Here is a 16256-nt window from a genome sequence, read left to right as displayed (position 1 = left end):
CCTCCCCCATCTGATGTTGTGCTAACCAATGGGACAAGCTCCTACTCATTCCATTAGAACAGGGATTTACATTTTCCTTTTTAGGAGGGAAACAACTTTCTTTACAAACAAACTTACCTGGAACTGCGTTCTATAAAACTGATTTAAAAAAAAATACAGATGTTTATATCAAAACCACAATAAGATAGGGCGCCTGGGGGTATCTCAGTGGGTTAAAGCCTCTGCCTTCAGCTCAGGTCATGATCCCAGGGTTCTGGGAGAGAACCCCGGCATGGGGGGGTGGTCTCTGCTCAGCAGGGAGTCTGCTTCCTCCTCTCTCTCTCTGCCTGCCTCTCTGCCTACTTGTGATCTCTTTTTAAAAAAATCTTTACAAAAAAGAAAAGAAAAGAAAAAACACCACAGTAAGATACCACCCCACCTCCATTTGTATGGCTACCACCAAAAAACAATACAAAACAAAACAAAAATAGAAAATAACAAATATTGGCAAAGGTATAAAGAAATTGAGGGCTTGTGTGTTGTCATAGAGAATATAAAATGGTACAAAGCCTCTGGAAAACAGTACTGCAGTTCCTCAAAAAATGAAAAATGGATTTACTGTAGGATCCAGCAATTCCTCTTCTGGGTATATACCCCAAAGAACTGAAAACAGGGTCTCAAAGAACCATGGGTTCACCCATGTTCACAGCAACACGATTCACAATAGTTAAAATCTGGAAGCAGCCCAAGGGTCCTTCAATAGATGAATGGAGAAGCACAATGTGGTAGATCCATACCACGGACATTTATTTGGCCTTAGAAAGAAAATTATGGCACATGCTACAAAATGGATGATCCTTGAGGACACGCTAGGAGAAATAAGCCAGTCACCAGAAATAAAGACTGTGTGATTCCACTAATATATGAGGTTAGAATAGTCAGAATCATTGAGACAATGTAGAATGGCAATTCCAGTGGCATGGGGAGGGGGATGGGGAGAGGGAAGTTATTGTTTGATGGGTGCAGAGTTCCGGTTTTGCAAGATTAAAAAAAAAAAAAAAAGTTCTGTGCTTGGATGGTGGTAATAATTGCACAATATATGAATGTACCTAATCCCACTGAACTGCACACTTGAAAAATGTTGACAGTGGCAAGTATTACGTTACATATATTTTATAATAAAAAAGTTAAAAAAAAAATCCGACTGGTGCTTAATCTGATCTCGGCGGGAGTGGAGGTGGGGGACAGCCACATCTGCCTGACCTCTGAGCAGGGTGACCCACTTCTCCCTGTGTTAGCATTGAAGTCGCACATCCCAGGTATACCCCTCGTCCCAGGGAAACCAGGATGGCCGGCCACCCTATCTCCCACTCCCATACAGACCATGGTGGTGTCACTGTGCAGGGACCCTGCAGCACAGATTTAAGGCTGATGAAATGCAACTGGATTCTGTGGGATGCATTGCCCTGTCCCCAGCTCCCCCAGCCCGACCCAGAAGGAGGTCACCCCTCAGCCTCAGTCCCAGAGGCAGCACTGGCTAGGCAGAGAGCTCTGTGCAGCTTCCTTGATTGCTAAGGATCCCCTCAAGCTCCCTGTTCTGGGCACAGCACAGGGCCTCCAGCTCTCTCTAGATGAGGGGTTCCAGTCCAATCCTGCTGGTGAGGCCCAGACACCCCAGGATCCCCTCCAAATCCAGCTCCCCACTCCCAGCCCCCATCAGGTTTGAGTCCAGGTCTGGTGCTGGAGGTAGACAGAGAACAGGGCCCCTAAATCCTCATCCTGGCGGGTCCTGGGATCCCTGAGCCTGAGACTGCCTCCTGGGCCTTTGAACTCATGGTCCACATGGGCTCACCACCACGGAGGCTTCCCCAGGCTCCCTGGGGAGGAGCAGAAAAGGAGGGCAGTTTCTACTTGTAAAGCCCTTCGCCTCTGGGCTTCCCCCACTACCACCTTAAAGATGCAAGCCAGATGTGAATTCTGGTATCATTTTCTGCCTCTGCTTCTCTGAATAAATTGACTCAGTTCTCTTATTTCAGATAAGTCATCAGTCACAATTCCAAAGAAACAAAACTCCCATGCAATCATGGATTTTTCTATCTCATGACTTCCTCACCAGCAACCCCTTATAAAGGAGGGTCGGAGCCCAGATTTCAAAGCACCAGAGAATCCAGGAGTCTTCAGCCCCAACCTGCTCCTGCAGCTGGTCAGCCACCAGCAGAATGAAGGTCATCCTGGCTACCCTGACCTTCTTCCTCATTCTTGCTGCCCTCCACTCTGAGGCCAATGAAGGTGAGACCCATTACTCCTAGTCCTCTGAATAGAAATAGTACAGTGGCTGGAGGAAGGGGAGTGTGGGGAGATGGGGGTGGTCCAAAATAGGCTACCCCTCCAGGTCCCTGCAAGACAGGCACCATTTTACCAAGGGCCCCAGTCCTGGTTGGACTCATTTCTGCCTCCTTTGGGGAGAGGAAATCCTGCCTCTGAATACAGCCTCCCTGGCCCTAGGGTACCCAACAGAAAGAAGCTGACCCAGCACCCTCTGGACCCTCTGCTTAGCCCCCTCTTGCAGATACACAGGAGCCCCCCCTAAGCACAGGTTGGGACAGAGAAACCTACAAAGGATCAAACTGTCTCCATGGTGTAGATGGGGTTTTACATGTTTAAAAATCTGTATTTCTTGTTTCTTTTTCAACTATGGCAGACCAAGCAGACAGGAGCCCAAGTTCCCACAAGCTTTCTCTGGGACTGAGGTGGTGGGTGCCATCCCTTCAGACAGGGGGTGTACCCCCAGGTCTCAGGGGCCCCCACTGCCAGGGCCATGGGTACCTGCTGTCTGCCTGGCCTGTGGGGGTACTGAGCCTGAGACCCCCATATCAGCCTTCCCCCTTTCCCGTTAAGATTTCTCTAGTGTGTCTATGGCATAGAGCTGCTTCCGGCGTTCGGTAAGCTCTTAGTAAATATCTGTGAGGTACTCCAAGCAGCAGTAGCAGGTGACTGAATAGGGCTCAGCTAGACCCCAGGTGTCCTGACTCCCAGCTCACTGCCCTTTCCACCCTAAACAGGCATGGTTGCCTCTCTACAGGGGGCTGCAGCCAGGGGAGAAGGTGGCATTGTGGGTCCCGGGGGCCAGGGTGGGGGGTTGGGAATATTTCCCAGGAAACTTTCTCCAGAGCTGAATTTCAACCAAAAGCAGAGAGAGAAATACACTCGGTCCTAGGACTCCGATTCGGCATCCAAGCTAGTCCAAGGAATGATGGCTGGTTTTCTAGGAACTGTGACTACAGCTAGCTATAGAGCTCCATGATGCTTCCCGTCATTCCCGTTATTGTCGTGGGGCTTCTCACCGGCAGGGGGGACGAGGGGTACTTTCTCGAAAGGCTGCTGTGAGGGATGGAAAGAAGCCATGTCTGGAACTAAGCCAGACTCCAGGCCTATGGCAGAGACTCGGTCAAGGGAAGCTTCTTTTTTTTTCTTCTTCAGAGAACAGCAACCCAGAATGGAGAAATAGCCAGCTTTACAGTCAGGGAGGCATACAGTCAAGTTGAATGCACTCATTCATTCCACAAATATATATGAAGAGCCTACTCCTGCCACCCTTTCAGTAGACAAGCTGGGCTATGGTGAGGGACGGAAGTAGACACTGTCTCTGCTCCCAGAGAGCCTCAGCCTAGAAGCTCTGCCCCGGTCAGCTGATGGGCCTTCCTTGTCTCTTTCAGGCCTCCTGAGCCTCAGGTTTTCCATCTGCTACCCAGGGGTAATGAGGCTCTGATTTGAACAGTCATCAGTATGTAAATCAATACACAGTACTTGCCCCGTTGATATTTGCTGGTTTTTGTTTGTTTTTTTTGTTTTGTTTTGTTTTTTTTTTTTTTTTTTTTGATATTTGCTGTTTTAAGGAGACAGGTTCGGAAAGGGCGGGTGTCCTGTCTGGAGTCACATAGCTTTCAGGAATGTGACAAGGACAAGTATAGCTTTCCCGCTCTGTAGCCAAGGCTCTGCTCATCAAAACACCACAAGCCTCCCCCATCTGTCATTCTCCGGAGCCCTGTGAAGGAGATCCTTCTCATACGGAGGGGACCGGTCCTGCCCTGCTGTACCCCACCCTGGGCATCCCCTAGCAACTTCATATGGCAACTCCTTCTAAGAAAATTTTGTTTTTCCAAATCCCAAGTCCTAAGAAAACTCAGTTGAGAAACTGGGAAAAGGTGGAAAGGTAGAATTTTCTTGCAAGAATTAAAACTCAACAATCAATACGGAGGTATTATGATTTAAAGGATTCCATCGACATGTAGAGCAAAAGCAGGAAACACACAGCACGTGGTATGTAAGATCAGCATTTCAGGAAACTGGGACAGGAGCGTGGAGGGGGTAAGTGACCAGGACCCAACAGCTTGGAACTGTAGCCATGTCACAAGTATGTGTCCATGGCCCTGTCTGCTCTGAGTGAACGCTAATGTGTTTGTATACCTAATACATTAAGCACAAATCATATAAGTGGTGTTTCAAGAAACAACTTTTAAGAGGAAAATACATCCTTCAATGGGCCATTTCAACTGTGATTCCGGCTAGATGTGAATATTCTGTTGTTTAAACAATAATGTTCATTGACATTACCCAGTGTTTGAATAACCACTGCAGGCTCTAGTTCTTTATAAATGCTTTTGCAGAAGAAATACAAAGAGAAAATACGTAAATGTTATAGACTACTAGGATGTGATACCAGAAACGTTTGCTAATTCGCAGATAAAATCTAAATTAGCAAAAGCAGTATCGACTTGAACCAAAGTCAGTACGAGCAGACAAGATATGCTCATTGTTAAAAAAGGAAATGAGCTTGTATGAAAGATTATAGACTCTAACACCCAATGGGAAGATGCACTTGGACACATATTGAACAGTCTGGCCGACAGCCTTGCAGAACAGAAAAAAATGTTTCTACGTCTGCAATATTTGTTACAACACAAAGATAAAGGCTACAAATGGGGCAATTAATGTTTTCTGTGTTTCAGAAATTCCCTTATGAATGATAACTTTTAAGTATTTTAAATATTAAACAGCTACAGTATTTTTTCCACTTTTTAAATAATTTTCTTGGCCATTTATTTTGTATTGATATTCCCTTTTTTCTGTATTTTCTGTTATCGACTATGACCTGCCAGAAAACACTCCATATGTTATTGAGTATATAATCTCGTCATAACACTTAGAGACACCAACTTATTATCTTACATTTTTTTTTAACACAAAACCCTTGAAACTTTCAGGACAATCCTAACACAGAAAAATGATTCATTGTTTAGCATACAGTCACACATTATTATTTAGAAACATGAAAATAAAATGTTATGGAAAATATACAGTATACCTAAAAATAATACAAGGTTATACTGTTAATTATATCTCCATTTTTAAAAAAGAAAACTGAATAATTTATGAGTTGAGCATTCCCAGAAATTCTGGTTTCTTATTCCCAAATCCTGAAAACTGTCAGAAATTTGAAACACTTCAACCAGAGTCACATCCCAGCCCAAGGGAAGGGTCAGAGAGAAGTCAGGAGGGGTCAGCAGGGGGGAGGAAAGAGAGGTTTTAGAGAAGGATAATTTTTTTTTTATGCTTAAATTTTTTTTTACTTTATTTTTTTGTTGTTGTTGTTTTTTCAATTTATTTATTTTCAGAAAAACAGTATTCATTATTTTTTCACCACACCCAGTGCTCCATGCAAGCCGTGCCCTCTATAATACCCACCACCTGGTACCCCAACCTCCCACCCCCCCCCGCCACTTCAAACCCCTCAGATTGTTTTTCAGAGTCCATAGTCTCTCATGGTTCACCTCCCCTTCCAATTTACCCAAATTCCCTACTCCTCTCTAACGCCCCTTGTCCTCCATGCTATTTGTTATGCTCCACAAATAAGTGAAACCATATGATAATTGACTCTCTCTGCTTGACTTATTTCACTCAGCATAATCTCTTCCAGTCCCGTCCATGTTGCTACAAAAGTTGGGTATTCATCCTTTCTGATGGAGGCATAATACTCCATAGTGTATATGGACCACATCTTCCTTATCCATTCATCCGTTGAAGGGCATCTTGGTTCTTTCCGTAGTTTGGCGACTGTGGCCATTGCTGCTATAAACATTGGGGTACAGATGGCCCTTCTTTTCACGACATCTGTACCTTTGGGGTAAATACCCAGGAGTGCAATTGCAGGGTCATAGGGAAGCTCTATTTTTAATTTCTTGAGGAATCTCCACACTGTTCTCCAAAGAGGCTGCACCAACTTGCATTCCCACCAACAGTGTAAGAGGGTTCCCCTTTCTCCACATCCTCTCCAACACATGTTGTTTCCTGTTTTGTTAATTTTGGCCATTCTAACTGGTGTAAGGTGATATCTCAATGTGGTTTTAATTTGAATCTCCCTGAGGGCTAATGATGATGAGCATTTTTTCATGTGTCTGATAGCCATTTGTATGTCTTGATTGGAGAAGTGTCTGTTCATATCTTCTGCCCATTTTTTGATGTGTTTGTCTGTTTCGTGTGGGTTGAGTTTGAGGAGTTCATTATAGATCCTGGATATCAACCTTTTGTCTGTACTGTCATTTGGAAATATCTTCTCCCATTCCTTGGGTTGCCTCTTTGTTTTTTTTGACTGTTTCCTTTGCTGTGCAGAAGCTTTTGATTTTGATGAAGTCCCAGAAGTTTATTTTCGCTTTTGTTTCCTTTGCCTTTGGAGACGTATCTTGAAAGAAGTTGCTGTGGCTGATATCAAAGAGATTACTGCCTATGTTCTCCTCTAAGATTCTGATGGATTCCTGTCTCACGTTGAGGTCTTTTATCCATTTTGAGTTGAGAAGGATAATTTTTAAAGTAATCTCTACACACAATGTGAGGCTCAAACTCACAACCCTGAGATCCAAAATCACACGCCCTACTGACGGAGCCAGCCAAGGGCTCCTGAACAAGGGTAATTTAAGAGGGGGAGGAGGAAAAACTGTCAGTGAAAGGTCAGACCTGCCTCCCTCCCAGGTTCTCTGGTTTGGTCTCCTCCTCCATACTCTGGGCGATAGAGTTACAGGTCTACACTTCCTTGTGGCAAAGCTCTCAGCAGCATATGGCCCTCTACTTTGCAGAACCAGTGAATAAATTAACCATCATTAAGTGCTGTTTCACCTATGTCTCACGGAAAATCCCACTCCGGTTTGTGGAAAGTTATAATAGAACCAGCAACCAGTGCTCCACCCCAGGGGTCATGTAAGTTTGGCCACACTAGGGGGTGGAAGGAGGTACAAATGTGAGAACCAGTAGGGCCTGGGAGAGGGAAGCAGTGGGGTGGGACTAGCTAGGAAGTCGGGGTTGCTCAGGGAGAGGAGCTGAGCAGCAGCCTGGGGACTTCCCTAGCCTGAGCTTGGCCTGCAGGGAGGTTAGGGGAGCTGGTGGTGGGGTCTTCACAGACTCCTCAGAGAGCAACATAGAGTGGGGGCGTCCTTCTCTGTGTGTTGGCCCCACATCCAGCAGAGAGAGAGGTGGGGAAGCTCCAGCTGGGTAGAGAAAGAACTGGGCTCCTCGTTGTCTGCTGACTCAGTTTCCCCTCTCTCTCCTTGTTCCACAGCTTCCTTACCCGAAAAGGCCGACAGGTCTGCGCAGACCCCAATGTTGCCTGGGTGCAGGAGCACATGAGACACCTAGACCACAAGTCTCAGAGATCCGAGAGCAGAGGGCCCCACGTGGCTGAGGAAGCTTGAGGAGACGCCATGGGACCCCCTTCTTGCCCAACTCTCTGAGCCCCAGAAGGTCCCTGGCACAAACTGAAGTTCTTTCTTGCTTTTCTGTGCTCCCATTCTCTGACGAGTCCTGCTCTTTCCTGAAGCTTTGCTTTGACACTGCCCTCTGGGACCTGAGGACACTGGGGTCCCCAGACACCTCGGTCTCCCCTTTGCAGGCAGCCAATTGTTGAAATAAAGCAGCGCTACTGAAAGGAACCTGCGTAATTTGGACTGGTTCGCTCACTGACAGCTGGTCATTTCTTTTCTTTTATACACACTTCTACAGTATTGACTCATATTGGGTGCTGTTCTGGCCTCTTCTGTGTGAATTAATTTAAATAGTAGGATGATGGGGGCAGACTTAGGATCAGGAGTATCAAACACAAGTGACCCTTAGTTTGGGGTCTTACATCATGCAATAGTGTGGGAATCCAGAAAAATCACTCATTTGCTTGGGAAGTAGCTCATTGAGGTGCACACGTAGCTCATCTCATTATTCCCATCACCCCTACTGGGGGCTGCAGCTCACCCTTCCCTGGAAGCTCTTCCCCACACCTCTGCCATTTAAACATTTACTTCTATGATCACCCCTCAAGACCTAGTATAAGTAACACCTTGTTCTCTGTGCCCAAAGCCACGTGCCCCAAACCCTGAGATCCTGCAGTCTCTTCCATTGGTCCCTTGGCCCTCATCCCTGATGCCTGGTGTGGAAGTGACTTTGGACATTTGACCATGCCCCCAGCGCCACTCCAGTTAAAGACAGAGCCAGGTACAAGGCAGTCCTTCATAGGGTACAAGGAGGAAAAGGGAGGGAGGTAGGAGGTATTCAGCTCTGTTCTGGGGGATGCTGAGGCTGACGCCAGCCTGGCCATGCCTCAACAGACACAGACCAGAGAAGGGGCTCAGGGATGCTGGTATTGTTCAACCCATGTCCCCAGACTCAGGTCTTAGAGAGGGCATGCTACAGCTTTCTGCCTCAACTCCTGTGGAAGGATACTGTTGGACACCACAGGTCAGGGATCTATGTATGTCCGTGAGTTCAGTGGTGGGGCATTTACCATCAGGGGCAGAGTTAGGAAACTAACTAACAGTCTATCTTAGATGTCCTCACATTCCCCCATCAAGGCCCATTTCCTCACTCTCCTGCTCCTCACTCTTCCAAATTCCAACCCTTAGAGCCCTAACTCACCTGGGCTTACTCTCACTCAAATCCCATCTGGAAACCAGTTCTCCACACCTCCATTCACACTAAAATGTGGCTGTGTCTTTGAGAGTGCTCAAATCCCAAAACCAAAGGGACAAGAATCAGTGAGGAGGGCCTGGGGTCTCTGGGAAGGATGTGAAGGAGTAGAGGGGTAAATAGAATCCCTCTCTCCAAGCTACTCACAGTCCTACAAGTAAGCACAGCCTTCTGGTTCCCGACAAAGTGCAATAGTCTGCCTACCGGAGGGAAGGAAGGAGCTTAGCGAAGCACCTACTATGTGTCAAGAATTGTGCAAAGTGCTCTACATACACAAATCATTTAACCATCCTCACTTCCCTGTGTCAAGCTCATTACTCCTGTTTTGCTATAAAGTCCATTTAGGGCAAAGTCCTCCTAACCCTTCTTGATTAATCCCTCTCTCTAGGTGATCTCAGCCAGACTCATAACTTCTATATTCCCCTATATGTTGGCAAGTTCCAAATTTATACTTCTTCAGCCCTGGCGTCTCCACTTACGTGTCTAATAGCTTCTCAAAATTAGCTGGTCCATACTGAACTCCTGAACGTCCCCAAATCTGCTCCTCCTTTGTCTTTCTGTCTCAGTAAACAGTAACAGTATCCTTCCAGTGGTTCTGAACAAAATTCTGTAGTCATCCGAAATTCTGCTCCTTTATCCCCGCACCCCCCCCCCCACCTATCTGGTACTTCCTATATCCAAAACCCGAGCCCTCTCTGCCACCTCTGCTCTGACTCCGCCACCATCTTTCCCCAAGATGACCAAGGTAGCCTTTTAAGAGTCTCCCTGCTTGTAACCTCAACAGAATAGCCAATGATCCTTTCAAAAATAAGTCAGATCATTCCATTCTCCTGTTCAAACTGACGCCCACCATGAGTTCCTATCTCAGAGTCAAAGTCAAATTCCTTACAGTACCTACAAGGTCCTGCTTGATTTGCCCACCAGCCCTATACCGCCTGACCTCATCTCTTACTTTCTCCCTAGTTTCCTCCACTCACCTTCAATGCCTTCCATGTGGTTCCTCAAACACAACAGGCAGGATCTATCCCCAGGGTTTTGTGCCTGTTCCTCTGCTGAAATCCTCCTCCTCCACATCTGGTCAGTTTCCTTTAGGTCATGCTCAAATGCCACCATATCAGGAAAGCCTGCCTTGAACATCCTATAATATGTAACATTTCTGTGTGCATGTGCGCACACACACACACACATACACACACACATTCCTTATCCTCCTTCCCCACTTGTCATTACTTCTGTAGTGCCTGCCAGATTGTATTGTATTATATATTTACTTATTTATGTTTATCTGTCTCCTTGTAATTAGAGTGTAAGCTTCATGAAAGCAGAGATTTTTTTTTAAATATTTATTCACTGCTCTACACTCAGTGCCTAGAGAGGACCTGGTACAGAGCAGGCACTGTTGAATGGATAGATGGATGAATGGATGGATGGATGGATGGATGGATAGATGGATGGATGGATGGATGGATGGATGGATAGAGGGATGAATGGATGGATGGATAGATGGATGGATGGATGGAGTCATTTAGGTTCAGAAAAAAGCCTACAGAAAAGAGGGTTTCCAGTAGAGAATTTTTGGAACAACTCCATCTTGAAGAGCACTTCTTCCCAGTGAGGAGATAACCACTAATGACCTTCACAGAAGAGGTTCTAAAAGTAGAGCACAATGACACTTCATTCTCACTGTCATTGCTGAAATGGATACTGAGTGTCCTGGGAATGTGAAACTGTAATTGCCATGGGATGTGTTCCTTCCTCAAGTTTCTCTCCTCAGGAAATAGAATCTCCACTCTCAAAGCTACTTAAGCTGAAAACAGTAAGTCATCCCTAAAGCTTCTCACCCTCATCACACACGCCCCATCCAATCCATCAACAAATCCCTTCACTCTGCCAAAATCCCTCTCTAATGCATCTATATTGGCTCCTCCACCACCAACCCAACCCAAGCCCCCATCCACATGAGCTCATAATGTGTCTCAGAAGCAGATGAGGGTTTGGAAGGTATAAGAATCAATCAGGCATCTGAGAAAGGGGCCAGTCAGGAAAATCATGAAAATTCAGAATTCAATTGTACAAAATAAGTGGCTAAAGAAAGTCAGCCATCACCTTAGCAGGGGGTGCAGAATTCCATCCACACAGATCATAGAAAAGAATTATAAGAAGATCTAAAGGACTGACAGACAGGCATTGAAGCATCTTCAGTGCCAGAGAGGATGGTAATAGATGTCCTAAAGAATGAAAGAAATGACAAAATCTGGCCTAGCCGTGAAAATTGTTTGCTATGCCCTTGGTGAAGGTACTGGCTTCTGTCTACACGAGTAACATAGAAGAATCATTTGAAGGTATATTTAGAACTTAGCCACCAACCCATTTTATAGGAAGTAAACTCCAAGTCTCCTACTGTCATCTCAACTATGAAAATAGAGCCCCATGGACCCAGTAATGGTGGAGCAGAGTCACCCATAAGGTGTGCAGGCCCAGGTCTCAAGTCCCATTTGGCCAATAAGCAACATCTCCACTGCAGAGATGGTGACCTGGGAAGATCATCAGTAAATGGCCTAATAATCTCAATGTGTTTATGATAATAATGCTGTACCCTAGTGGGTGAGCCACAGAATGGTTATAATTAAACATAGATAGGAAGCTGTAAATCAAGCACAAAATATTAATACTCAATCCTTCAAAGATTCATAATATGTTTGAAATCACCGGAACCATCCGTATTATTTGGAAGTTCAAGTGTTTATATTTTTAATAGGGCTTATTCAAGTCCACAACAGATTACCCTTGTGGCTGCCATATCAAGTGTGTAATTAAGTAATTTATTTTGTACTTGTGATTTTGAGTTGAGAGATGAAAGAGGATTTGGCTAACTTAGCAGAGAATATGGGAATGTTTAACACAACTTTTTTTAAAAGATCTTATTTATTTGACAGAGAGAGAAATCATGAGTAGGCCGAGAGGCAGGCAGAGAGAGAGGAGGAAGCAAGCTCCCTGCTGAGCAGAGAGCCCGATGTGGGGCTCAATCCCAGGACCCTGGGATCATGACCTGAGTCAAAGACAAAGGCTTAACTCACTGAGCCACCCAGGTGCCCCTGTTTAACACAACTTGATTTTCCTATATTTGTAAGCTTAATTTATTGTATTTACAGGAGTGAAGTACTTCGGAAGGCTCTGAGTGTTATCTCAGGCATGTAGAGTACTTCTAGAAATTTAATATATTAAATTAATAAAAGCAGCTTAAATTGTCTACAAAAACTTAATCAACAAAGTAGATAGATGGGATTGATTACTTAAGGGCAGTATTTTCTACTTCATTAAGCATTAAGTAAGGACCTCTTAAATTTTGCTAACTTTATAAGTAGGATGAGTGAAGCAAAAAGGCTGATGGGAAACTAATCTTTTAATTTGTTGTGCTGCTGGACTAACATTCATTACAAATAGAAGGAGGGGCTCCTGGGTTGCTGTCAGTTAGTCCAACTCTTGATTTTGCCTCAGGTCATGATCTCGGGATCGCGGGCTCAAGCCCGTGTTGGGCTCTGCACTCAACATGGGGTCTGCTGGAGAGCTTCACCTCCCTCTTCCTCTGCCTCTCCCCCAACTCATGCATGGGTGCACTCTTTCTCTAAAACAAATAAATAATCTTAAAAATAAATAAGTAAGGGGCACCTGGGTGGCTCAGTGGGTTAAGCCTCTGCCTTCGCCTCAAGTCATGATCTCAGGGTCCTGGGATCAAGCCCCACGTCGTGGCTCTCTGCTCAGCAGGGAGCCTGCTTCCTTCTCTCTCTCTGCTTGCCTCTCTGCTTACTTGAGATCTCTGTCTGTCAAATAAATAAATAAAATCTTAAAAATAAATAAAAGTAAGTAAATAAGTAAATAAAAAATCAAAGGAACTTCAAATGGCTTCCTACACAGAACTTCAGCTCCAGACATGAACAACTCGCACCAACAGAAGTCATCCCCATCTCTCACCCTGATGACAATAGCCTTGCCATCAAGGCTTGGGCTCTCCATTTCCATTCTTTCCCCCTCCTCTCCATTCTCCACTGCAGCCACCTGAAAACCCTCCAAGAGCTTCCCATGATAACTAGAATGAAATCCCAAAATCCTTATATGTCTTGCCAGATGTCCCTATAACAGGGCCCCTGCCTTTTTGCTGAGATCATCCTGCACCACATTCTACCTTGTCTCAGTGCTTCAGCCACATGGATTTTCTTTTGTTACCTCAAAGGCGTGGTCCTCATTTCTGCCTCAGGGCTTTTGCATATGTTACTCCCTCTCCTAGGGTTTCCATTTCACCCACCCTTAGCTGACCAATTCCCACTCATCCTTTAGGTCTCAGTTAGCCAGCCCTTCCTTAGGGTGGACTTGCATTAAACCAGAGCATAAGTTTGACCTGCAGTCATCCCGGTTCATAAAATCCTGTAACTAATCCATCATAGCTCTTATCATATTTTTAATTACATACTTATTATACATGATTATTTATTTACTGTTTTTCTTCCTCACAAGACTCTCAGTTCCATGACATCAGGTAGTATTGGATGGGTGAATTAGGAGTGGCAAACCCTTTGCTGATGGCCTAGGAAGCATCTCTCCACCCCCAACTTTACTCTAAAAAATGAGCTGGATTCTACCAGGATTCTGCCTAGGGATCAGGGGCCAAATCCAGCCTGCTGCTTGTTTTTGCAAATAAAGTTTTATTGGAACACCAACCTGCCTATATATTTACATATTGCTTATGGCTGCTTTTGCTATACAAGTACAGAGCTGGACAGATGTGACAGAGGCTTTGTGTGGCCCACAAAACTTGAAACATTTAATTTCTAGGATAAGAAGATACCTATGCCAGTCACCTTTAAGCTCCAGATGTTTTTCTCCCCAGCAAGACCAGTCCAGACAGTTCCCATGCCCAACTGGTTCTCCATGCCCCCTCCTAACTTCCCTATAAATTGGTGGAGAAGCTCAGCAGCAGAATAGCTCTCCAGGAGCGCTCCCCAGGGTGCATCCAATGGTGACTGGTCCAAAAATGCTTCTCCATGAAACAAAGAGGGATGGGGTCAGGGGGCTGCTGCTGTAAGTTTTTCCTCCATAAGCCTATTGCTATCCAATATGTCTTCCCACCCTCTTAACTCAACAACTACTAAGAAAGGAAGAAATGAGTAAGTGGGTTCTAGGACTTCACCAATGACTCATCAAATGAGGACCGATTGGGATTGCATTGAGGGCTTGGACTTCTTGCATTATGGAAGTTAATACATTGGTATTTTTTTGAGAAAAGCAGTACAAACTGAATTTCCCATTCTTATTTTCTTTTGCTATGAGTTTATTTCATTACTTGTAGAGATAGTAATTATTTGCTTTTTCTGATATTTTTTTTCCCAATTTATTTATTTTCAGAAAAACAGTATTCATTATTTTTTCACCACACCCAGTGCTCCATGCAAGCTGTGCCCTCTATAATACCCACCACCTGGTACCCCAACCTCCCACCCCCCTGCCACTTCAAACCCCTCAGACTGTTTTTCAGAGTCCATAGTCTCTCATGGTTCACCTCCCCTTCCAATTTACCCAAATTGATAGGCTCTTATTAACTGGGCAGGAATCTGGGCTCAAAGATCTCTTTACAAAGAGAAAGAACACTTGGAGCCAAGTTGGAAATTAACAGCATATTCAGTTCAACATGGCAGGTAGAACTCCTAACTTTAGAATGCCTCCTGCCCAAACCCCACTGAAATAATAATTTTGAAGAAACCAAAGAGGAATTCATGGCAGGAAGATCAATAGTCTAGAGTTTTCATAGAATTTCTGGAAGATGCAAAACAAACAGAATGTTATAAACAGATCAAACATAGCAGAGGAGGCCAGAATCCGGGGCAGCCACAGGAGTAATCAGCAGTGGAGGCTCTGGGCTCTGAGTGGTGGATAGGGATGGCAGGAGTGGGTTATGGGTGGGAGTTCTGAAGATGTGTCTCGAAGCAGCTATAGGAAGATGCCTTTGTCCTACCCATTCCCAGCAGTGTCAAAATAAAAACCCACCCCAAAGTTAAAATAAGCAAACAAGATTTTACTCAAGACTGTGACAGTAGGGAAGAGAGAATGAGCTCAACCCCACTGAAGCAAAATGCAGGGGGACTCTTAAATGCTGGGGTGAGCTAAGAAAAGTACCAAAGATTCTATCGGATATGCCCAGCACATCAAGTGATTCCTGAGTTTGTAAACATGCTTTTCTGTGATTAGGCCGTCTGCATTTGCTGATTGGCAGCTATTAAAGCTAGGCTCCCTCTGCCCCACAGAGACTGGGATGTAAGGGTGCCGTCTTCCTTGATGATAACATTGCAAATGAATGGCTTCTAGGTCCTTGAGACTTGGTCCTACCAGGTCCCTCCTGGATAGTAAAACTGGCAAGGGTCTGGGAGATTTTTATCTATTTCAAAGGGGCAGAGAAAGACTTTACAATTTCAAGTTTTCTAAAGAAAATGCTCGAAGAATGGGAGGCCAGGGATTATAAGCAGAAAGAACCCCCAGATTTGGTAAAGCTGAGGGAAACATTTATGGTCACCTCAGTCACAGACCAGAGAGTTTATCCCTAAGAATTATACTAAATTGTACTGAAGGGAGAGTATGGGCTCGCAGAGGGGTTGATAACCTAGTAAAGCCCCCACACTGTAGTTTGGGAAGGGTCCCATTCTGCCCCCACCTGCCAGCTAATGTGACCCACTGAGGTACATTCAGCACGCAGTTGGCCCTCCCATTTGGAGGAGAACCCTACTAGGACAGCAGACCTACCTATATCTGAGCAGAGGCAGGTCCATGCCAGATTAGTCAACCTGCCCAACCTACCCTTCCAAATATGAACAAAAGAATGAGTATTCACAGACACGGAGGGAGCAGCATCTTTACACAGCCCCTGAGAGCCCATGCATTTTGGCGCCTGTCTTCCATACCAGGGTTTCTGCGGCCTCTCTGCTCCTTGCTCTCTGTGACCTAACCACAGGACCTTCCTCTGTGTTCCTCAAACACAACAAGTTCTTTCTGGACTGAAGGACTTCACAAATGTTACTTCTCCACTAAATCTCCCTTCCCTCCAGTCTACACATAGTTGACAAGAAACCACCTGAGCGGTCTCATCAGGGGGACCCTCACTGACATCCCCAACCCATCAAAGTCTCCTTTCGTACCCTCTCACCACCAGGACCAGTGGACATGCTTTGCGGAGACCAGCAGAAAATGAAAACTCAGGACTCCTTGTCCAACAGTGACTAAGAAGACAA

General features: G+C 45.2%; 1 protein-coding gene across 1 annotated transcript; it reads left to right on the top strand.

Annotated features, from left to right (window-relative positions):
* Positions 1–2145: 2145 nt before the first annotated feature.
* On the top strand, positions 2146–7958 carry LOC122907685 (regakine-1-like). The gene is made up of 3 exons (XM_044250497.1): positions 2146–2268; positions 7110–7230; positions 7589–7958. Exons 1-3 carry the CDS (start codon positions 2199–2201, stop codon positions 7719–7721), a joined length of 324 nt encoding a protein of 107 aa, XP_044106432.1. The 5' UTR covers positions 2146–2198; the 3' UTR covers positions 7722–7958.
* Positions 7959–16256: the final 8298 nt, after the last annotated feature.

This window comes from Neovison vison, chromosome 5 (genome assembly GCF_020171115.1).
Source record: "Neovison vison isolate M4711 chromosome 5, ASM_NN_V1, whole genome shotgun sequence".
Taxonomy (NCBI): Eukaryota; Metazoa; Chordata; class Mammalia; order Carnivora; family Mustelidae; genus Neogale; species Neogale vison.
This window is presented reverse-complemented; position numbering and strand designations above follow the sequence as displayed.

Excerpts from the sequence above, each read along its gene's own strand:
- LOC122907685 (XM_044250497.1), top strand. The coding sequence starts at position 2,199 with ATGAAGGTCATCCTGGCTACCCTGACCTTCTTCCTCATTCTTGCTGCC. Across the intron at positions 2,269-7,109 it reads CCACTCTGAGGCCAATGAAG|AACCAGTGAATAAATTAACC; the intron begins GTGAGACCCATT and ends TCTACTTTGCAG. Across the intron at positions 7,231-7,588 it reads TGCTCCACCCCAGGGGTCAT|CTTCCTTACCCGAAAAGGCC; the intron begins GTAAGTTTGGCC and ends CTTGTTCCACAG.